A 24441-nucleotide genomic window follows, 5' to 3' on the forward strand; every position below is an offset into this window, starting at 1 on the left:
GCTGTGTATCGCCGCGTGACGGTTAACTCTCAAAGACTAGACATAACTGCACGTCAAGGTGCGCCAAGTTACTGCTCACCTTCACATGCAGTTATGTCAAGATGTGGGAAGGGGTTAAGGATCTCATGCATCCATTTCTTTACCTTTACATTTGTGAATTACTATTATTATTTTTTTTTTTACAATCGTGATTTACAAGATAGAAAAATACATGAAAGAACGTAAGTAGTAACTACATGAATCCCCAGCATCTTATTAGGAATAGAGTTTATTTACAAGGACGATAAAATTTTAATCCTGTAATCTGACAGTCCAAACAACCACTTAGTCCGGCCCTTTTTTCTAGCATATTAAAATATAAATATAAAAATATTCCCATCAAAGTTTAACCTACCCTTATTATAAAGTCATTATCAGTCATGATGTACAGCAGTATTATCAGGAGAGGCAATATTCTCAATGGATGGAGAAATATTTTATTAGAATTACCTCTTCATTTTTATTAAAGTTGGCGAAGTTCCATATCATGGATAGAAGCACACCATCCAAATAGCGGGCCAACACCATATTATTAGAGTACACTGCAAATCTTCCTTGGCTTGGGATGAAGGATTGCTCGAGCAGCGCAGGAAATACAGCTCTGGAGTCAGACCCAAGTCCCTAGAATAAGAAGTATACAATAAGAGAACGTGTCTGGACAGTCCCCAGTCACATCCATTTATCTCTGAGAGGTATGCATGGTGGATGGAGAAAACTGGCATGGGAACATATGGAGGACATAGCTGAAGAGATATTCCTACACTATATTATATGCCGCCAATAGCTCCTAGAGTGACCAGCTAGAAATGGCAAAGAAGGACTATTAATATTAACCCTTTGCCACCAATCATTTTTCGTTATTTCCTCCCCACCTTCCAAAGCCTAACAATTAATTTTTCCATTGACATAGCCGTATGGGGGCCTGTTTTTTTTTTTTTCCGTGAAGAGTTGTAGTTCTTCACGGGCCCATTTAATATACCATATAAAGTAATGGGAAACTACAAATATTTTCTTTGTGGGATGGAATGGAAAAAAAATACAATAAACAAACGATTCAACCATTGATTTCTTAAAAAATATTTTTTACGCCATTCACTGTGCGGTAAAAACGACGTGTTAAACTATATTCTGCAGGTCAATACGATTAGTGCAAAACCAACATTTTTATAGTTTATTTTGTGATCCACTTTCACAAAGAAAAAAAAATAATTTGTCCAAATTTTTTCTTCCTCATTACTCAAAGGGGAAAATTATAAAAGGGTTTTTTGTTTAACTTAAAGTTTTTACTAATATTAATAAAAAAACAAATAAAAAATTAACTGGTTTTTCCATTTTTTTTTTGTGTAAATGAGTCCTGCAATTTTTTTTAGGACGTTTTTTCAGAATAAACTACGTGTCGCAAAGAGGAATCTTTGGATCACAGGATTTGCAATCTGCTAAAGTCTACACAAAAAAAAAAAAAAAAATGCAGGTACTATACCAGGATTTTGAATAAAATCTTATATTTGCGCAGGTCATGTGTTTGTTTTTTTTTTTAAAACTTTTTTCCGCAAGTCGGTTTGAGCGCTCGCGGTAAAAAACAGCCTCCGCCTCCCATTGAAATCAATGGGAGGCGCTTTCAGACGTTTTTTTGGTGGGTTTGCCGATGCGGTTTCTGCGTCAAAAAAACGTGTGCCTTATTGTATCAGTATTTTGAAGACAAAACCAGTAGTGGAACAGAGAATAATAGAAAGATTTGCACCTCTTCCATGTTTTGGACGCCCTCCTGGTTTTAGCTTACAAGTACTGATGTAAAATACTGCCGTATGAAAGTGGCTTTATGTAGATATCCAATATCCGTTAGATAAACTTGAATATCAAAAAAAGTTGGATTGTTAAAATGAAATTGCCTGACAGCCTGGTCCGGCCACAATAAGGACAGAGAAGTCATCCCACATATTTACCCATTGATGTCCATAACCTTCCGGAAACGAATATATTCAGAAATAAACCTTTTCGTCTGAGCATTTTGCATGGTGGCAGGAAAATTCTTCTTTAATAAAATACATATGGAAATAACCTTTAAATCTGTCAAAAACATACCGTCTTCCAGCAACAGGTGTGAGAAAGTGGATTTATGGAAAGCTTGTGCTTGCAGCAAAATTCCAGAAACCTGGAGGGAAGGGAAAATTAAAAAAATAAATAAATAAATAAATAAATTATATATATATATATATATACATATACACATATACACACACACACTACCGTTCAAAAGTTTAGGGTCACTTAGAAATTTCCTTATTTTTGCAAGAAAAGCACAGTTTTTTTCAATGAAGATAACATTAAATTAATCAGAAATACACTCTATACATTGTTAACGTGCTAAATGACTATTCTAGCTGCAAACGTCTGGTTTTTAATGCAATATCTACATAGGTGTATAGAGGCCCATTTCCAGCAACCATCACTCCAGTTCTAATGGTACATTGTGTTTGCTAACTGTGTTAGAAGGCTAATGGATGATTAGAAAACACTTGAAAACCCTTGTGCAATTATGTTAGCACCGCTGTAAACAGTTTTGCTGTTTAGAGGAGCTATAAAACTGACCTTCCTTTGAGCTAGTTGAGAATCTGGAGCATTACATTTGTGGGTTCGATTAAACCCTCAAAATGGCTAGAAAGAGAGAGCTTTCATGTGAAACTCGACAATCTATTCTTGTTCTTAGAAATGAAGGCTATTCCATGCGAGAAATTGCCAAGAAACTGAAGATTTCCTACAACGGTGTGTACTACTCCCTTCAGAGGACAGCACACACAGGCTCTAACCAGAGTAGAAAGAGAAGTGGGAGGCCCCGTTGCACAACTGAGCAACAAGACAAGTACATTAGAGTCTCTAGTTTGAGAAATAGACGCCTCACAGGTCCTCAACTGGCAGCTTCATTAAATAGTACCCACAAAACGCCAGTGTCAACGTCTACAGTGAAGAGGCGACTCCGGGATGCTGGCCTTCAGGGCAGAGTGGCAAAGAAAAAGCCATATCGGAGACTGGCTAATAAAAGGAGAAGATTAATATGGGCAAAAGCACACAGACATTGGACAGAGAAAGATGGGAAAAAAGTGTTATGGACAGACGAGTCGAAGTTTGAGGTGTTTGGATCACACAGAAGAACATTTGTGAGACGCAGAACAACTGAAAAGATGCTGGAAGAGTGCCTGACGCCATCTGTCAAGCATGGTGGAGGTAATGTGATGGTCTGGGTTTGCTTTGGTGCTGGTAAAGTGGGAGATTTGTACAAGGTAAAAGGGATTTTGAATAAGGAAGGCTATCACTCCATTTTGCAACGCCATGCCGTACCCTGTGGACAGCGCTTGATTGGAGCCAATTTCATCCTACAACAGGACAATGACCCAAAGCACACCTCCAAATTATGCAAGAACTATTTAGGGAAGAAGCAGGCAGCTGGTATTCTATCTGTAATGGAGTGGCCAGCGCAGTCACCAGATCTCAACCCCATAGAGCTGTTGTGGGAGCAGCTTGACCGTATGGTACGCAAGAAGTGCCCATCAAGCCAATCCAACTTGTGGGAGGGGCTTCTGGAAGCATGGAGTGAAATTTCTCCCGATTACCTCAGCAAATTAACAGCTAGAATGCCAAAGGTCTGCAATGCTGTAATTGCTGCAAATGGAGCATTCTTTGACGAAAGCAAAGTTTGAAGGAGAAAATTATTATTTCAAATAAAAATCATTATTTCTAACCTTGTCAATGTCTTGACTATATTTTCTAGTCATTTTGCAACTCATTTGATAAATATAAGTGTGAGTTTTCATGGAAAACACAAGATTGTCTGTGTGACACCAAACTTTTGAACGGTAGTGTATATGTATGTATGTATGTATGTACATACATATACACAGTTGAGTCATATTATTATAACCACCTCCTGCTTTAGACGTCGGCAGCGCGTAGCCCATGAAGGAAGTAATGTGTAGGGGGCTGGCTTGATGGGTATATAAGATGTGTTCAGACAGCCTATCGCACACATCACTTGTTGCTGCCATTGTTAAAGGGGTGATATTTCATAGCTGCAAAAAAGTAATGATTATTGGCTTCAAGGCAAAGTGTGGCAGTATTTCTCAAACAGCGCAGTTTGTGAACTGTTCGCAAGCTGCTGTGGTGAAAGTGTATCGGGAGTAGACAAATGGCACCATTGGGAACAACTGAAGTGGAAACTGCTCAGCACGACGTGCCAATAACGTGAGAAGTGAACGTCGGCTACGAAGGTGCGCGATGAACGACACGCTACAGTGGAGCAGCTCACCATGAAAATCATCCAGCGGGCTAAAACAGTTCAGCGAACCCTACTGCATTTGGGGTTCCGAAGCAGACGGATGGTCACTGCTCCTATGCTAACAAAGGTGCTTCAGAAAAATTGCTTCAATTTGTATGGCCATGTCGGAATTGGACCACCGATTGGCAAAGGGTTGTCTTCTCCGATGAGTCACGTTTTCTACTTCATCGAACCAATGGAAGTTGGTGTGTTAGGTGAGAAACATCAGAGAACGAACACCCTGCATCCATTCCTGGAAGAACACAAGTTGGTGGCGGCAGCGTTATGTTCTGGGGATTTTTTTTTATGGCATTCTCTGGGCCCACTCATCCATGTGGAAGGCACTCTGAACCGATTTGGGTATGAATCCATCTTTGCAGATCACGTCCACCCATACATGCCGTTTGCCTTCCCTGGGGCAGATGGAATCTTCCAGCGAGACAATGCGACATGTCACACGGTTAGAAATGTCCGACAGTGGTTGGAAGAGCACGACCAAGACTTCCAAGTACTTCCCTGGCCCCCTAATTCACCAGACTTGAACCCAATTGGGCTTTTGTGGGACCACCTGGATCCTATTGTTCGCTCTATGGATCCTCCCCACGCACCCTGCAGCAAATGTGGGATGCACTGCAGTCGGCATGGCTCCAGATACCGGAGACATCCTACCAGCACCTTATTAAGTCACTCCCAGCCCATCTAGCTGCTGTCCGTGCTGCACACGGCAGTTACACTGGATATTAGCTGCTGGTCATAATAAAGTGGTTAATTCATCCAAGTGAATGCTACATCTCAGTCCTTACTCCAAATATATAAGTTATAGTAGAAGAATGTATAGGTTATGGATAGCATAAGAAGGTGTTGTTGTAGAAAGTTGTGTTGCAATCCAGCTTTTCTAAGTAGGGATGAAGCGATACGGGAGTAGATCATACGTCGCTGCATGGCTACGCAAATCTTCTATTCTAGAGCTCGGAAAGGCTGTGACAGCCCCTGTGAGAGCTGTAATGGTGGACATTAAGTGGTCATCCAGCTTTCACAGAAACAAATAGTTTTTGGTATATTTGAACATTTGGTTTAGCATCGGCATATGGTTCGTTTCATCAGCAGAGCCCGAATGCAGAAAAATAAGATCACACTAACCTTCTAGCCACAGATATGACCGAGCGCACAGAATACAAAGCTCGAGGCGTGTCAGGAGGGAGATCTCTTGCAGTATACAGCCGGTCTTCTATCTAATGTCATACAAAAAATATAAAATGTGTTCAAGTTAATTTAGAGGGGGTTTTCCCATCTTGAACATCTTTTATAGTATATCCACCACTGGGACCCGCACCTATCTCTAGCAAAGGGCCCCCTGACACTCGTCAGGCTCCTCCCCGGCTACTGTGACGAGGTGGTTGGAAACTATGGAAAGAGTAGCTCACCGTGCTACGCCGTTTCAATAACCCGTTCAGTTCTATGGAAGTTCCAGAAACAGATAAGAATAGCTTGCTCGGCTGTTTCGGTACTCCTGATCACTCGTCATGCAGTGGCCGGGGAGCCGGACAAGGTAGGACGGTGGCCCCATACTAGAGATAGGTGGGTGTCCCAGAGTTGGGAGCCGTATCTATCCGACACTTAGGCCTCATTCACACGGCAGGGTTTCCCGGCCGGGTGCCGGCCGTTCATAAATCGGCCGGCACCCGGCTGCATTAGGAATAATAGACCCCTAATGGGGCTATTCACACGACCGATTTTTTGACGGCCGGGAAATCCGGCCGTCAAAAAATAGGACATGCTCTATCTTTGCCCGGGTACCCGGCCCCCATAGAAGTCTATGGGGCCGGGTATTACACGGCCATCACCGGAATGTGTTCCGAGTGATGGCCGGGTTTCCCGGCGCTTGCGCTCTATCTCCTCCTCCTCACAGCGCAGAGTGCATGTGAGGAGGAGGAGTTGATGCCATTCTGACGAATGGCATCGCTTTACACGGTGTGGCAGGGCCGGGGTGTACAGCAGGTGAAAGGGAGCGCTGCGCTGGCTCCCTTCCCCTGCTTGAAAAGCACCCTGGCCCGGCGACACCTTCGATGGCGCCGCTAGCAGCTGCAGCTGCTACTACCGTAGCGACGCCACTATAGCAGAGCGGGGAGGTATCTCCCCGCTCTATGTGCTAGCCGCACTTTAGCTCCTTGAAGGAGCGGAATCCCCGTGTTTTCGGGGATTCCGCTCCTGGACAGAGCGCTTGATGTCTCTGTCCATATCTGGGCAGTGACATCAGGGGAAACTCCTGAAGCGGAATCCCCAAACACATGGGGATTCCCCTTCAGGAGTTGCCGCTGATGTCACTGTCCGGATCTGCCCGGCCCGGCACGGATGCAAAACTTTATGCAAACCGGCCGATTTTACCGGCCGGCACTCGGGCTCGGGAACGACCCGTTCGTGTGAATCCCGCCTTATGCAATATCCACAGAATACGCCATAAGTGTCTAAGATGGGAAAACCCCTTTAAGTACAAATAACCAAGATTGACAATTACATTATAGGGGTACTAGTAAGAATCACAGAAGACATAAGAGCTTGTTTAAAAGACTCATTGGTATGCAAAAACCATTTAGGATTTATTAAAGAGTTACATAGTTAAATAAAAACCATACATTTGAGATAGGCGAGCGATTATTCAGCAAGAAGGTATTTCTCCCGACTCCACCATAAACATGCAGGCTTGGTTGGGCTTGCAAGTTTATTTTGGAAAACTGTCTGCCATCAGCGGACAGCCAGGCGGTCCTCATAAACATGTGATAGCCGGCCAATATAGTGGCCAGCTGTAGACCTGGGCTACTCAACATGAACCTGGTAACTCAGAACATGGGACTCACCACCAGTGGTCGAAGTCCATGTTGCCCATTAAGAAAGTCATTAGCATAAAGCGAAAATAGGTCATAACTGTCAAAAATGATAGTTTTTCTAAATAGAAAAACAAACACTGCTGTTCTCTACATTACAGCGCCGATCACATCATGTGCAAGATAGGCCACTTATAATGTGGTGACAGAGCCTCTTTAAGTTCTCACATGTCCAGTCCTGAAAACCTTCAAAAGATTTACATACAAGTATATGAATATTTGCATTTCTTGACTTTTATACTGGCCCTTTAACATGTGGTTTGACATATCATGACTGAACCTAATACTATAAGCCATTATTACTTAGTTATATTGAATACACAGAATAATTTTAGACGGGCTTAATGTACAGAAAGGTCTCATCACCTACGTACCTGTTTAGTATCTTCCTTCATGAAGTAATGTTTGAAATATCTTCCCATGCAATCTCCCTCAGAAATAAAAACGGACCCATCACCTGGGTGAATTTCCACCAAGTTGGTCCCATCCAAAATGAATCTGATACAAATAAAATAGATGATCAAGGCTGTGGCTATATCAGAACACTACATGGCGTCCTTAGCCTGGAACAGAAATCTAACACACTGTTAACCCCTTAGTGACCAGCCTATTTTAGGCCTTAATGGCAAAGCTATTTGAAGTTTTGTATTTTAGCGCCGACACAGCTGTATAAAGTCTTGTTTTTTGCGGGACAAGTCATATTTTTTTTTAATGCCACCATCTTGGGGTACATATTTTAAAGGTTGATCAAAGTTCACATTTTTTGGGGGGGGGGGGATATAACAAAAAACAGCAATTTCGCCACACTTTTTGGCTTCCTACATTTACGCCGTTGATTGCGTGCTGTAAATAACAACTTTATTCAGCGGGTCGATACGATTCTGACGCTACCAAATTTGTATTTTATTATCTTTTACGCAATATAAACACTTTTTTTAATTTGTTTGTTTTGGGTCGCCATATTTTAAGAGCCATAACTTATTTTTCTGCTGACGCAGCTCTGAGGGTTTTTTTTTTTGGCGGGACAACTTGACGTTTTTAATGGTACCATTTTGTGTACATGCAACTATTAGATCCCTTTATTTTTTTTTAAAGCAGGATGAACATAAAACAGCAATTCTGGCATATTTTTTTACTTGATTTTTTACAGTTTGGGGTTATTATGGATTCGGCGATGCCAAATTTGTGTGACTTTTTTTGTTTTTTCATAAAGCATTTTATCAGGGGAAAAAGTGGGTTTTAATTTTATTTTTTTACACTTGTGATTTGTATTTATTAACTTTATTAAAAAAACTGAAACTTATTTTTGTAGTCCCACTAGGGGACTTCTAAAAGCGATCAAATGATCGCATAGTGAATACACTGCAATACTTCTGTGTTGCAGTGCATTATTGCCTGTCTGTGTAAAACCGACAGGCATTCACTAGAGGCAGACCTGGGGGCCTTTGTTAGGCCCCCGGCTGCTATAGAAACCATTGGCACCCCACGATCGCATCGCGGGTGTGCCGTTGTGCTGAAGAATGGTTGGTTCCCTCCTTTTAAAACCACTGACAGAAGTGTTGGAAAATCCATGAATTGTCCTAGGCCATCTGAGCATCAGAGTATGGTCCCTTGCTCGGGAGAATTTGACACAACCATTGTCTTACATGAGCTGCATTCAGAAAGGGGTTGTCCAGTTGAGAAAACCCTCTGAAAATTGAGAACCAAAGTCAAATTTTAATATATAAAAAGCAATTAACACCTACCCATATCTGGGATCTCTTGCAAAGTGTAAAATAAAAAATATAAAAAGACCATGAGTGCAATAAATAATAACTCACCTATAGAGGACGCCATTGTAGATCACCACTTTCAATGGCAATGGATTTATTACCAACATGTTTTCTTCTTCCAAAGAGAAGTTACAGAAACTCCATCTATAATAAAGCACACTGTGGTTAGGAATATGGATCGCACTTAGGACACTTTCACACTTGCGTATTTTGGATCAGTAATTGGAGGCTAAAACAAAAAAAGAAAAAAAAAAAAAAAAAAAAAAGGGGAGGAGGAAAATAGACAGCGAAAACCTCATCGTGTTTTTTTGGATCCCCTCCTGGTTTTGGCAAATACTGAGCAAAATACTGCCGTGTAAAAGTGGACTTACTCTATATTGACCGCAGATTGAATACAAGAAAGTATTTGAAAGACAGGATTAACCAGTTAGTGACCGCCAATACGCCTTTTAACGGTGGCCACTAATGGGCTTTATTCCGATGCAATAGCATTTTTACGGCGCTGCATCAGAATAAACAGAGCAGGGAGCCGTTAAATCTCCCTGTTGTCAGATACCAGAGGTAGCGGAGGGCTGGGGGCGTCCCTGCTCAAACGTGTGAGATCGATATAAGTATCGATCTCACCCGTTTAACCCCTCAGATGCGGCGCTCAATATCGTGCGCCGCATCTGAGTGGTTTTGGAGAGAGGAAGGGAGCTCCCTCTCATCCCACTGACACCCGGCGATAAGATCGCCGAGTGTCGGTGCCTCCGATGGCAGCCGGGGGGCCTAATAAAGGCCCCCAGGTCTGCCTTTAGAGAATGCCTGCTAGGTCATGCCAGAGGCACGGCCTAGCAGATGCCGGTTTGTTTTAAACGGACAGGCAGTAATACACTGCAATACAAAAGTATTGGCGTGTTTTATAATAGCGATCGGTGGATCGCATATTAAAGACCCCTAGTGGGACTAGTAAAAAAAAAAGTTTAATAAAGTTAATTTAAAAAAAACGTTTAATTTTTTTTAAAAAAATCCACTTTTTCCCCTTACAAACTGCTTAACTATTAAAAACTCAAAAAAAGTTACGCATATTTGGTAACGCCGCGTCCGTAACGACCCTGACTATAAAGCTATTACATTATTTAACCCACACGGTGAACGCCGTAAAAAATGTAATAAAAAACTATGGAAAAATTGCTGTTTTCTGTGAATCCTGACAAACAAAATGTGATAAAAAGTGATCAAAAAGTCGCATCTACTCCAAAATGGTACCAATAAAAACTACAAGTCGTCCCGAAAAAAAAAAAAGCCCTTATACAACCGCATCGGCAAAAAAATAAAAAAAAGTTATGGCTCTTCAAATATGGAGACACAAAAACAAATAATTTTGAAAAAAAAAGCATTTTTACTGTGTAAGGGTATGTTCAAACGACCAATTTTCGGCCGTTTTTCAGGCCGTAAACGCCCGAAAAATTGGAAGCAGAACGCCTCCAAACATCTGCCCATTGATTTCAATGGGAAAACGGCGTTCTGTTCCAACAGACACTTCTTGGGATGTCTTTGGAGCAGTTTTCCATAGACTATTGGAAAAAGCTCCAAAAGCGGGCGTAAAAAACGCTGCGAAAATCGCGAGTGCCACAAAAAACGTCTGAAAATCAGGAGCTGTTTTCTCTTGAAAACAGCTCTGTATTTTGAGAAGTTTTTGACTCTGCGTGTGAACATTCCCTCAAAGTAGTAAAACATACAAAATCTATATAAATTTGGTATTATTGCAATCGTAACAACCCGCTGAATAAAGTTAGTGTTATTTATTGATGCAGTTCCAACTAAAAACGTCTTTATATCATGACACCTATAAAAAGGTCCATAATAACGCTGTGCCATTGGATGGAATTGCTCCCCATCCACATTTTGAATTGGGGCGGAGTGGAAAATCTAGCTAGCTGCAAAAGAGTTTAGTGCTATAGCTACCACTAGCTTAGCACTCTTACGTCATGTTATAGGTCACATTGTCACTAACACAGCTCCTGGTCTGTAGTATACCACTATCTCCCACCCATCATTCCTCCACATCACTGATCCATTCCCAACGGCAGACCTGACGTCTTACTACGAGCAAACATTACAGACGAGCGCCTTCAGAAGAAATCTTTCCTAAAAGAGCCAAACCCAAGACAGCAGTGTATGACAGCCACAGGTTACATGGCAGATGTGGACTGGCCTATATATTAGGGTTCTTCAAAAGATTGTGAGTGTATTGCCCTGCTTCAAGGGATCCTGTAGATCCATGGATGACTGCTACCATATATAAATAGCAAAGATGCACATAACATAGAGACAGCCCATGTAGGTATTATGGGACCCCCTGCGAGATAGGGGCCCAGCCCTCGTTTGTCCCATCCCCTTTGCTATTGGCTGGGAGTACTTGTAAAGGACTCACATCTACAGAGGAATGAATTATCAAACAAGCTGACAAGGAATTGTTTGAAGGGTCATGAAAAGGGTGCGGAGAGGAAAATCCAACACTAGGTTCTAATGAGGGGTCCAGCTTGATCTTAGAGACCCTCTTCCCTCTGTGTGCCGGGATGTGATCTGACACCTACCTGTGCATGTGTCCGGCAGGACATGTTAAAGGCAACGCTCTTGGTAATACAGACACTGTTCTTTTTTCTGGGAAATCAGAGTCCGTTGTAGTCTCCAGTGTGTCCACAGGTCGCCTTAGTTCACATAGTCTATCAGACTCTCTGTGGAAGTGAAGAGCCAAGTCCATTGGGTACTGAAATGAAGGCGGACAGTCAGCCACAGAGAAGCGCTGTTCCAGCCAAGCATACTGGGTGGCGTGCTTTGTCGGACATGGCGGAGACGCCTCTTGGAGAACACAGGATGAGTATTTAGATCTGTACAGGTTTCTTTTAATCCCTGCTGCTTTGGGGTCAGTGTTCATTGTATCGTGGGCTGGCAACCCTGGCGCACAGGTGGCGTAACTGAGCTGACATAGAAACTTCACAGTGAATTCTTTCTGTAGAGCGGTCATGTACAAATGAGCATGTCCATCCAACGAGGAAACTTTTGCAATGCCGTGCTCCAGGTGGGCCACACAACCAGAATCATCCTCCAGAGACGGCCATGTAACTTCAGAGATCTCAGACAAAATAGTCTGATGAAAGAAAAATGTAAAGCGAGCTTTGAATATTCATCTAAACTTAGGAAGGGTAATGAAAAAAAAAAAAAAAAAAGTGCCTCTCTTGTTCGTAGATCATGTTCAGCATTATAGCGTGCCAATTATGATTGGGGCTGACCTGCAATATCACACACAACCTTTGGACAAGAGTGGCACTGTTTCTGGAAGAAAGCGAGCAGGTTTTATGATCTTATACAACACATTTAAAAAGGAGCTTTGGATAAACCTGTCTCATCTTACAAGCCCCTCTAACAGTAGGGTTTCCGTCTAGAACAGAAAATACAACGCAGTCCGGTTCAGTCATACAACAGATAACACCAGAGCCTGTCGGACTCCATTGACCTACCATGGAGCATAAAGCGGTCTGTCGTGGTGTGAATCGCTTCGACGGGAAAAACAGCTCTGCGTGCAGCGCTATTATTCTTGTCAAATCTGACGGAATCTGTGATAGACTGACGCGGTTGTGAACAGAGCCCAAAGGGATCAAAGCATGTGAACCTACAGTCAGTGCTTGACATGTAAACGCACGGTCAAACCAGAATACCACGCGTGCCACATGACAAGTTGCAATGATTTTGTGTAGAACCAGGGAGATTCACTAAGCTAGAATTATGGCTCAATTTGCACCCAAAAAAACAAAACAACTTGTGTACACCGTTGTGCCAGATTTATTATGCGTTTTAGACACTTTTTGCACCTCACAATACAGTTTTGAAAAGTGTCTAGAAAAGGGGAATAGCTTAAAACATGCCAAAGTTAAACAAAATTTTGAGACAAAATATTGGTCTAAAGTAAGCCAACCAAGAGGTGGTGTAAGGAAGAGAAAGGGTCTAACCGGTCTAGCAAGATGCGCCAAATTTATCATAGAGCGTGAACTACTGTGATAAATTGGGTAAATCTTCTGCCTGCGTGGTCTAGTTTAAAGGGGTTATTCAGATTTTAAAATTGTATGTAAAATCTGTAGGGAAGCCAAGAGTCAGACCCCCACCGATTTAATATTGATGGCCTATCCTAAAGAGAGTCCATCTATGTTAAAACCCTGGATAGCCCCTTTACAGCGACTCAAGTTTACGACAGCAATAATAAATCTGCCCCATTGAGTTCCTTCACGGCTCAGAACGTTATCATTGCAATACATACCACGTTTTCCTCTGAAGATACCAGGCTTGAAGGTAAAAACGGACAGCTTGAAAAAGTGTTGCGAAAGTTTAGCGCCTGAAGAACTTGCTCCTAAAGATGCATTAAAAATAAAGCTCAAACAATGCACAATTTTTGAGTAGAAGAATAAGATTGTCAACGTAGTCAGAAGTTTAGGCTTGTGAGGAGGTTTAAATGCACCGGTCAGGAGACAAACAAAGATACCAACAGAGTGAACCTAGCGGACAATACTCAGGCTTTAGGAGCCATTTACTGCATGGTCAGATGACGGTATTAGGGGAGACAATGACAGTAAGGCTGGGTTCACACGCAGTGACCAAAAACGGCTGAAAATACCGAGCTGTTTTCAAGGGAACACAGCTCCTGATCTTCAGAGGTTTTTTTTTAAGTCACTCTGGATTTGCGTGGCGTTTTTTACGGCCGTTTTTGGAGCGGTTTTCAATGGTGTCAATAAAAAACGCATCCAAAAACGTCCCAAGAAGTGTCCTGCACTTATTGAGTCATTTTACGCACCGTATTTTGATAGCGACGCGTAAAATAAGGGCTTGTGGGAACAGAACATCGTAATTCCCATTGAAAGCAATGGGCAGATGTTTGTAGGCGTATTAGGGGCGTTTTTCAGGCGTAATTCGAGGCGTTAAAATGCCCGAATTACGTCTGAAAACACTGCGTGTGAACATACCCTTATGGTTTCCTTCTCAGGGCACATGGACACCCCCCCCCCACCCTATTAACTGGAGTATTCAGCACAGACTCGCCCATAAAAGTCTATGGCGCTTCCGCAATTGCAGGCGGCTACGGATGTGCAACCATATTTTTCAGACAATAAAACCCTTACGGGCGTGTGCATGAGGCCTTCGTGTCCACTTTTAGGGTATGTTCACACGACAATGCAAAATACATCTGAAATTACAGAGCTGTTTTCAGGCGAAAACAGCTCCTGAATTTCGGATGTTTTTGCAAGTGCACGCGTTTTTCGCGGCGTCCATTACAGACGTAATTGGAGCTGTTTTTCAATGGAGTCAATGAAAAACGGCTCCAATTACGTCCTAAGAAGTGACATGCACTGCTTTGATGCGGGCGTCTTTTTACACGCCGTCTTTTGACAGCGACGCGTAAAAATACACCTCGTCTGAACAGAGCATCGTAAAACCCATTGCAAGCAATGGGCAGACGTTTGCAGGCGTAATGGAGCCGTCTTTTCAGGCGTAATTCGAGGCATAAAACGTCCAAATGACATCTGAAAACACCCTCACAGGCAACTATAGTCTTGTCTGTCGTATGCCAGGGGCAATTCAAAGAGCATCGTCCATTCAAAACCATCAATAGTAAACAAATGTTTGACAAGTCTTCTGAAAATTCCCTTCAGGTGGTTTTTTAGGCTCTGTTCACATCTTGTTTTTGATTTCTGTTGGAACGTCTAATATATTACTCAGAAGGCAGGCTATAACGTATGCCACTATATATTATAGACACACAGTGGCATACGTCGCCCATGAAGTTTCATTGTAAAAAAAAAAAGTATACGAAGTGGTATACGGTTCACCTCTGTATAGGGAGGGGCAGCAGACTACGCCTTCCTATACAATGAAAAAAATTATAAAGTAATAGTAATAAAGTTACCGGCACACACTAGCCCAGCATATGACACTTGTTTTTAGCATACGCTAAGTGCCCTATGAATACGTCCAGTGTATGCGCCAGGACACACGCTGAACGCAAGGCAGATATGAGATGTGCACAGAGCCTTAGCTGCCTGCTTTATTTGAGAAAGCCGAGTACAAACCATATGCCCTCCATTATAAGGGTATGTTCACACGGCCTATTTTCGTCTGTTTTTCGGGCCGTAACTGCCCAAAAAAAAAAAAAAAAAAAACGGAAGCAGAACGCCTCCAAACATCTGCCCATTGATTTCAATGGGGAAAAACGGCGCTCTGCTCCGGCAGGCCGTTTTTTTACGCAGCAGTTTTGAAAAACGGCCGCGAAAAAGAAGAAGTGCAGGTCACTTCTTGGGTCGTTTTTGGAGCCTTTTTCACGGACTATTGAAAACAGCTCCAAAAAAGGCCGTAAATAACGCGAGTTGCTCAAAAAACGTCTGAAAATCAGGAGCGATTTTCCAATGAAAAACAGCTCCGGGTTGTCACCCAAGTTCCCAAGACTCCTGAATGGGAAATGTGACCGGGACCTGACAGAGATCCTATTCACTTATACCGGGTCCCTCAGGTTGTTTTCCTTTACCTCGTCCATGGCTGTGCTGTTCATACGGTCACGGGGATCTTGCCACTAATACATTACAGCGCCCTTTTCAATCAACTTTATTTAGAAACGTTCAGATCAGTGGCGTAACTACCGCGGGGGCCCGTGCCGCCAGCCGACAAGCCCACCCAAATGCCCGGTGGCGCCGCTAGCAGCCGTTATGGCTGCTACAGCGGTAGCGCCGCTACTGTGGGGCCCGCGCCGCCGAGCCTTACACAGGCACTCTCATGCATGTAGGTGTCGCTAGCACCGGAGGGGGCCCCAGTGCTAGCGGCAGCCAAATACATGTATTAGCACTGAATGGCCGGGCATGTTCCGTGCCTGACCATCCAGTGCCTTACAATGACACTGATTGGCTAGCGGCGCGATGACATCATCGCGCAGCTTCCATGCTTGGAAGGTGCTGATTGGCGGGGCAAGCCATTCTGCCCCGCCAATCAGCGTCATTGGAGGACTCTCGTTCAGCTCCTGCAGACATGCTCAGAAGAGAGCATGTCTGCATCGCCAGTGAACAGCGTGGGAACGGGATCATGTGAGTATGTCAAGTTTATTTATTTTTTTCCTCATAAAAATGTGAATGGCATTTTCTATAATGGGGGGGTCTATCTACAGGGGGGTCGTCTTTATGTGGGCTATTATATATAGGGGGTCTATATGTGGGGCAGTAGCTACAGGGGGGTCTATATGTGGGGGTGTGGGCCACTATATACAGGGGGCTCTATATGTGGGCCATTATATACAGGGGGCTCTATATGTGGGCCATTATATACAGGGGGCTCTATATGTGGGGTTGTGGGCCACTATATACAGGGGGCTCTATATGTGGGCCATTATATACAGGGGGGGGTCTATATGTGGGCCACTATATACCGGGGGGGTCTATATGTGGGCCACTATATACGGGGGGGGATTATATGTGGGCCACTATCTACAGGGGGGTCTATATGTGGGGCAGTATATGTGGGACACTATACAGGGGTGGGCTATATGTAGAGCACTATCTATAGGGGAGCTATTTTTTTAGGGTACTTTCTATAGGGGTGGGCTATGTGTGGGACACTATATACAGGGTGGGCTACCTGTGGGGCACTAGCAACAGGGTGGCTATATGTAGTGCACAGTCTACAGGGGTGGGCTATATGTGGGACACTATATACAGGGGGAGCTATATGTGAGACACTATCTACAGAGGTGGGCTATACGTGGAGCACTAACTATAGGGGAAGCTATATGTAGGGCAGCACGGTGGCTCAGTGGTTAGCACTATTGCCTTGCAGCTCTGGAGTCCATATGTGGGCACTATCTACAGGGGATTCTATGTAGGTCACTATCTACAGGGGGCACGGTGTGTGTGTGTGTGTGTGTGTGTGTGTGTGTGTGTGTAAGACAGTTATATTTAGATGTGTTGAGAATTTTAACTTTGTTTACAGGTGCAGAAATGTTTTAAAAGTGAGAAGCTGAAGACATCTAAACGGAAAACTGCAGAAATGGGTCATGGCCGGGAGAAATCCATCATAGATGTCTGAACCGGAGGGAGAAGAAAAGAACTAGAATCTGAGACGTCACCGGTGAGTCACTTAATGTAAATGTTTATTCTGCCTCTAATCAGTATTGTAGTCACTGTATGATCTGCAGCGAGATGATGGTGGTATGATTTTTTTTTTTGTGAAACCGCATCTCCCAGCATATCCTTACCATTGTTCCGGCCATGCTGGGAGCTGTAGTTTTACGCCGTACAAACCTATACGCAGTGGCGTAACTACCGCTATAGCAGCCGTAGCTACTTCTACGGGGCCTGCAGCATGAGGGGACCCGTGGCACCCGCCGGCACGGCCCCCTCCCATGGCCGCAGGCTCCGCTAGCAGCCGCTATGGCTGCTACAGCGCGACGCCACTGAAGGGGTTGTTCCTACAAAAGACATGCATTCCCTATCCACAGGATAGGGGATACATGTGGGATCGCTGGGACGCCCAGCGATGAGGAGAACGGGGGACCGAAAGTCCCCCCTAAGTTCTCCATGACAAACCTCGGACTTCCGGGGTCTGTGCCGGCAGCTCCGTAGAAATGAATGGAGCGCCGGGCGCGCTTGTGCACATGCGTGACCAGCACTCCTTTCATTTTTATTGAACTGCGCAGACGCCGGAAGTACGAGGTTAGTCATGGAGAACTTCGGGGGACTTTCACACATGTATCCCCTATCCTGTGGAGCTGTATGGCGTTATCTACAGAGGGGGTCTGTACGGCGTTATCTACAGAGGGGGTCTGTACGGCGTTATCTACAGAGGGGGTCTGTACGGCGTTATCTACAGAGGGGGTCTGTACGGCGTTATCTACAGAGGGGGTCTGTACGGCGTTATCTACAGAGGGGGTCTGTACGCCGTTATCTACAGAGGGGGTCTGTACGGCGTTATCTACAGAGGGGGTCTGTACGGCGTTATCTACAGAGGGGGTCTGTACGGCGTTATCTACAGAGGGGGTCTGTACGGCGTTATCTACAGAGGGGGTCTGTACGGCGTTATCTACAGAGGGGGTCTGTACGCCGTTATCTACAGAGGGGGTCTGTACGCCGTTATCTACAGAGGGGGTCTGTACGCCGTTATCTACAGAGGGGGTCTGTACGGCGTTATCTACAGAGGGGGTCTGTACGGCGTTATCTACAGAGGGGGTCTGTACGGCGTTATCTACAGAGGGGGTCTGTACGGCGTTATCTACAGAGGGGGTCTGTATGGCGTTATCTACAGGGGGGTCTGTACGGCGTTATCTACAGAGGGGGTCTGTATGGCGTAATCTACAGAGGGGGTCTGTACGGCGTTATCTACAGAGGGGGTCTGGATGGCGTTATCTACAGAGGGGGTCTGTACGGCGTTATCTACAGAGGGGGTCTGTATGGCGTAATCTACAGAGGGGGTCTGTACGGCGTTATCTACAGAGGGGGTCTGGATGGCGTAATCTACAGAGGGGGTCTGTACGGCGTTATCTACAGAGGGGGTCTGTACGGCGTTATCTACAGGGGGGGTCTGTACGGCGTTATCTACAGGGGGGGTCTGCATGGAGTTATCTACAGGGGGGGTCTGTATGGCGTTATCTACAGGGGGGGGTCTGCATGGAGTTATCTACAGAGGGGGTCTGGATGGCGTTATCTACAGGGGGGCTGTATGGCGTTATCTACAGGGGGCTGTGTATGGTGCTATCTATAGGGGGGCGCTGTGTGGTGGAATCTATAGGGAGGCACTTCTACAAGGGGGGGGGGTTGTGTGATACCCAGCAGAGGGGGGGCCCCAGTCAAAAGTGTGCTATGGGGCCCAGTCTTTCCTAGTTACGCCCCTGGTTCAGATCTCACTTTATAACAGATTTGTGGCAAAATCTCAGGGAATGCCAGGAATAAATATGCATCTTTCCTTGTCATGTTCAGGATAAATATTTCTACCTAGTCATTCCCGATAAAATGTCAGTATAACAATGTGGAGTCATGGAGCTTTTCACCTTGCAGCTGCTCGTCACGAACTCCGTCCTATGACGTCCCCTTTCCGGCCCCTGCACTGGGTGACCTCCAGGCTGAGGCCTCTCGTACATGAACTCCGTCCCACATGGAGACAGAAAGAGCCTCGCACCATCCCAGTACTGAACCTGCACCGAATCATCCGCATACAGAGCGCAGAGAGAGGACATCCTGCACTACCGACACTGCACAGTTCAAACGGCCCGGCCACACCGAGCACCGCCCAGGAATTCGCTCATTGGCCACGGTGCAACCCAGCAAGGATTTTAAATCTCCTGATTGGATATCGGCGTCGTTGCCAAGGTGGCTGCGGGACGATCAATGTTTCTGGTAATACGAAGTCACCTGACCATAGTTGACGGACAGCGAGAAACCTTTACTGCGCATGCGCATATGAACATTTATGACTTCGTTATTCCTTCTCTGGGCTATGAGGTGGAATTACTACTCTAAGCACGTCCTGTACTTCATGGCTGAACATTGCTGCACGTGTTTATAGTCATACAGTAGCATAACATTGACAGCCCATTCATTACTAATAAAAGCTATATATATATATATATATTTAAAAAATAAATAAATACACTTTTGTCTCTGTTCACATTTGCGTTAGTTCTATAACATCAGGTTTCTGTTTCTTCACGGTCAGAGTAATGTTGAATTCTAAGAAGTAAAAAAAAGAAAAGGGAAATCTGGCAGATTAAAACCCCTTATAAGTGGCGGTGGGTCGTAATGGCTACGCCGTACCTGTAGAATGCATCATGATGGTTGAAGCCGTCGCGCACTGCACTTGAGCTCACTGGGCCACGCTGTCTCCGTAACTGCCATAGGAGATAATGGGAGTTATGGAAACAGCGCAGCACAGCGAACACCACTATTTCCGTAATGCCGACCACTTCTCCACTGAGACTCCACCTGGATGCAGTGGCCAGCTGCTGCCTCACCAGACGGGGTCAGAGTACCCCTGTTCTCGAGACAGGCACCGGTCCCAGAGCCGGGACCCGCATCTACCAGATATTTATGGCATTTTTTTACTTTTTTTTAGTACATTTTTAACAAACAAATTAAGGCCTCATGCACACGACCGCGATTTTCGGGTCGGCCGGGGGCGGAGTGTCGCCCGCAAGCCGCCCGCAAATTGCGGGCCGTGCACATTGCCACGACCATTATTTGCTATGAGCCTGGACCGCAGAACACGGCCGTAATAAGACTTTCCCATTCTTTCTGTGGTCCAGGCTCCGGGCCACGCACGGACCGTGAAAACCACGGTCGTATGCATGGCCCCATAGGAATGAATAGGGCCACAATTCTCCCATGGATTTTCAGGGAAATTGCGGCTGCAAAAGCACGTTCGTGTGTATGGGGCCTTAGATAGTTTAAAGAGGCTCTGTCACCAGATTTTGCAACCCCTATCTCGTATTGCAGCAGATAGGCGCTGCAATGGAGATAAGAGTAACGTTTTAGTTTTTTTTTAAAACGAGCATTTTTGGCCAAGTTATGACCATTTTTATATTTATGCAAATGAGGCTTTCTAAAGTACAACTGGGCGTGTTTAAAGTAAAGTACATCTGGGCGTGTATTATGTGCGTACATCGGGGCGTTTTTACTTCTTTTACTAGCTGGGCGTTGTGAATAGAAGTGTATGATGCTGACGAATCCGCATCATCCACTTCTCTTCGTTAACACCCAGCTTCTGGCAGTGCACAGACACACAGCGTGTCCTCGAGAGATCACGCTGTGACGTCACTTCCTGCCCCAGGTCCTGCATCGTGTCGGACGAGCGAGCACACATCGGCGCCAGGCGACAGAGGCTACAGTTGATTCTGCAGCAGCATCAGCGTTTGCAGGTAAGTAGCTACATCGACTTCCCTGCAAACGCCGATGCTGCTGCAGAATCAACTGTAGCCTCAGGTGCCGATGTGTCCTCGCTCGTCCGACACGATGCAGGACCTGGAGCAGGAAGTGAGTGACGTCACAGCGTGATCTCTCGAGAACACGCTGTGTCTGCACTGCCAGAAGCTGGGCGTTGTGAAGAGAAGTGGATGATACTTCTACACACAACGCCCAGCTAGTAAAAGAAGTAAAAACGCCCAGATGTAACGAACACAATACACGCCCAGTTGTACTTTAGAAAGCCTCATTTACATAAATACAAAAATGGTCATAACTTGGCCAAAAATGCTCGTTTTTAAAAAAACAAAAAAAACGTTACTTTTATCTACATTGCAGCGCCGATCTGCTGCAATACGAGATAGGGGTTGCAAAATCTTTTGACAGAGCCTCTTTAAGACCTATTCCGTGCAAATGTCTGGAAATTGTTTGGTTTCGTCTGCCCATTGACTTCCATAGCATGTAATTTTTTTATTTTTTTTTTGCAAATCACATTCTAAGGTATTCTATGTAGCACCTTGAAAAAACTGTATCCTTATGTGAACCAGATCAAATGTCTGCCAAAAGACACTCGAGAGGAAGCCATTCACAGTGACTCATGCTACCCTCCGCACTTTATACCTGAAAAAGTGGATCATTTGCACAATGAAATAGCAGTAAGAGAAAACGAATAAGGGGCTTCATAAATTACTTGCTCGAAATGATAAATCTGCCCTACTCATTACAGGCACTCCTCAATGGGACAGTCTATGGATAGCATGTCAGGGACTGAATATTTAACCCCTTCCCGCTTTGGCCACTTTTGACCTTCCTGACAGAGCCTCATTTTTCAAATCTGACATGTGTCAATTTATGTGGTAATCTTCGGAATGCTTTCACCTATCCAATAGATTCTGAGATTGTTTTCTCATGCATTACATCACACATTGCACTTTATGTTACTGCCAAAATTGGCTCGATACATTCGGTATTTAATTGTTGAAAACACCAAAATTTAGCGAAAAAATGAAAAATTAGCATTTTATTAAATTTAAATGTATCTGCTTGTAAGTTAGGCAGTTATAACACACAAAACTGTTGCTAATTAACATCCCCATATGTCTACTTTAGATTGGCATTGTTTTTTGAACATTCTTTTATTTTCTCGGATGTTACAAGGCTTAGAACTTTAGCTACAATTTCTCACATTTTCAAGAAAATTTCAAAAGGCTATTTTTACAGGGGCCAGTTCAGTTGTGAAGTGTCTTTGAGAGCCTTATATATTAGAAACTCCCAATAATTCACCCCATTTTAAAAACTGCACCCCTCAACGTATTCAAAACAGCATTTAGAAAGTTTCTTAACCCTTTAGACTTTTTTTTTTTTTGGGGCCTTCTTTTTATTAGACTATATTTTAGGCACCATGTCAGGTTTGATGGGCTCTTGTGGGGCCAAAACAGTGGAAACACCCCAGAAGTGACCGCATTTGGGAAACTACACCCCTCAAGGAAATTATCTAGGTGTATAGTGAGCATTTTGACACCACAGGTTTATTGCATAAATTATTGGAAATAGGCTGTGAAAATTAAAATCTAAATTTTGTCAAAGAAAATGCAGGTTTAGTGATTTTTTTTTTTCTCATTTGCACAAGGACTAAAGGAGAAAAAGCACGGCAAAATTTGTAAAGCAATTTCTCCCTAGTGAAAGAATACCACACATGTGGTCATAAATGGCTGTTTGGACACACGGCAGGGCTTAGGAGGGAAAGAGCGCCATTAAGAGCTCAAATTTAGCCGGAATGGTTTGCGCAGGCCATGTCACATTTGCAAAATCCCTGAGGGGACAAAACAGTGGAAAACGCCCACAAGTGACCCCATTTTGGAAACTACACCCCTTGATGAATTGGTCTAGGGGTGTAGTGAGCATTTTGACCCCACAGGTGTTTCATAGATTTTATTAGAATTGGGCAGTGAAAATAAAGACAATCCTTTTTCTTCAATAAGACATAGCTTTAGCTCAAAATTTTTGATTTTCACAACAAATAAAGTGAAAAAAACCCACAATATTTGTAAAGCAAGTTCTCTACAGTAGGGAAATACTCAATATGTGATCATAAACTGCTGTTTTGACACACGGCAAGGATCAGAAGGGAAGGCGCGCCATTTGACTTTTGGAGCACAGATTTTCTAGATTGGTTTCTTGATACCATGTCGCTTTTGCAAAGCCCCTAAGGTACCAATACAGTGGAAGCTCCCAAAAGGGACTTTATTCACAAAACTACACTTCTTGAAGAATTCATCTAGGGGTGTAGTGAGCATTTTGACACCACATGTGTTTCATAGATTTTATTAGAATTGAGCAGTGAAAATAAAAAAAAACACCTTTTTCATTTTATCAACAAATAAAAGAACCCCGACATTTGTAAAGCAATTTTTACCGAGTACGGCAATACCCGAAATGTGGTCATAAACTGCTGATTTGGGACACAGCAGGGCTCAGAAAGGAAGGAGCGCCATTTGGCTTTTGAAGTGCAGATTTTGCTGGATTGGTTTCTGGTCGCTATGTAGCATTTGCAAAGCCCCTGTGGGACCAAAACAGTGGAAACCCCCCAGAAGTGACCCCATTTTGGAAACTACACCTCTCAAGGTATTCACCTAGGGGTGTAGTGAGCATTTTAACGCTGCAGGTGTTTTGCAGAAATTAGTGTGCACTCGATGTTGCAGAGTGAAAATGGGATTATTTCCATAGATATGCCAATATGTGGTGCCCAGCTTGTGCCACCATAACAAGACAGCTCTCTAATTATTATGCTGTGTTTCCCGGTTTTAGAATCACCCTACATGTGGCCCTAATCTTTTGCCTGGACATTCGACCAGGCTCAGGAGTGAAAGAGTACCATGCGAAGTTGAGGCCTAATTTGGTGATTTACAAAGTATTGGTTCACAATTGCAGATGCTCTGATGTGAAATAATAAAAGAAACCCCTAAAAGTGACCCCATTTTGGAAACTGCACCCCTCAAGGCATTTATGTAGTGAGCATTTTCACCCCAAAGGTCTTGTTCATAAATTATTGCGCTACGGATGGTGCAAAGTAAAAATTTACATTTTTCCCTATATATGCCATTTCGGTGGCAAATATGTTGTGCCCAGCTTATGCCACTGGAGACACACACCCCAAAAATTGTTAAAAGGGCTCTCCTGGGTATGGCGATGCCATATATGTGGGAGTAAACAGCTGTATGGGTTTGCTGTAGGGTTCAGAAGGGAGGGAGTGCCATTTGTTTTTTGGAGTGTGGATTTTGCTTGGTAATAGTTTTGTTTGGCGTTTTACTGGTATTTCAGTTTATAATGTGTACATGTAAGCTGGGCAGAGTACATCAGGGGCATAGTCAGCTGGTACAATAATGTGGTAAAAACAAAACCAATAAAATAATCCATAGACGTGTGTTACGCTGTGGAGGAATCCTTTCTGCACAGGCCAGTGTCGCACTGATAAATGG

The 24441-nt window shown here is 44.1% G+C and overlaps 1 protein-coding gene across 1 annotated transcript in view; it reads right to left on the minus strand.

The window, feature by feature from the left end:
• C1H5orf34 (chromosome 1 C5orf34 homolog) overlaps nucleotides 1-19418 on the minus strand; it is a 46609-nt gene extending 27191 nt beyond the window's left edge. Inside the window, exons 1-8 of the mRNA XM_075854905.1 lie at nucleotides 19057-19418; nucleotides 13300-13389; nucleotides 11582-12135; nucleotides 9051-9146; nucleotides 7605-7728; nucleotides 5489-5580; nucleotides 2122-2191; nucleotides 490-660 (exon numbers count right to left, since the gene is read on the minus strand). Of these exons, the coding sequence (XP_075711020.1) occupies nucleotides 490-660; nucleotides 2122-2191; nucleotides 5489-5580; nucleotides 7605-7728; nucleotides 9051-9146; nucleotides 11582-12135; nucleotides 13300-13389; nucleotides 19057-19242 (1383 nt within the window). The 5' untranslated portion in view covers nucleotides 19243-19418. The remainder of the gene's footprint in view (nucleotides 1-489; nucleotides 661-2121; nucleotides 2192-5488; nucleotides 5581-7604; nucleotides 7729-9050; nucleotides 9147-11581; nucleotides 12136-13299; nucleotides 13390-19056) is intronic.
• Nucleotides 19419-24441: the final 5023 nt, after the last annotated feature.

The sequence above is a fragment of the Rhinoderma darwinii genome, chromosome 1 (genome assembly GCF_050947455.1).
Source record: "Rhinoderma darwinii isolate aRhiDar2 chromosome 1, aRhiDar2.hap1, whole genome shotgun sequence".
NCBI lineage: Eukaryota > Metazoa > Chordata > Amphibia > Anura > Rhinodermatidae > Rhinoderma > Rhinoderma darwinii.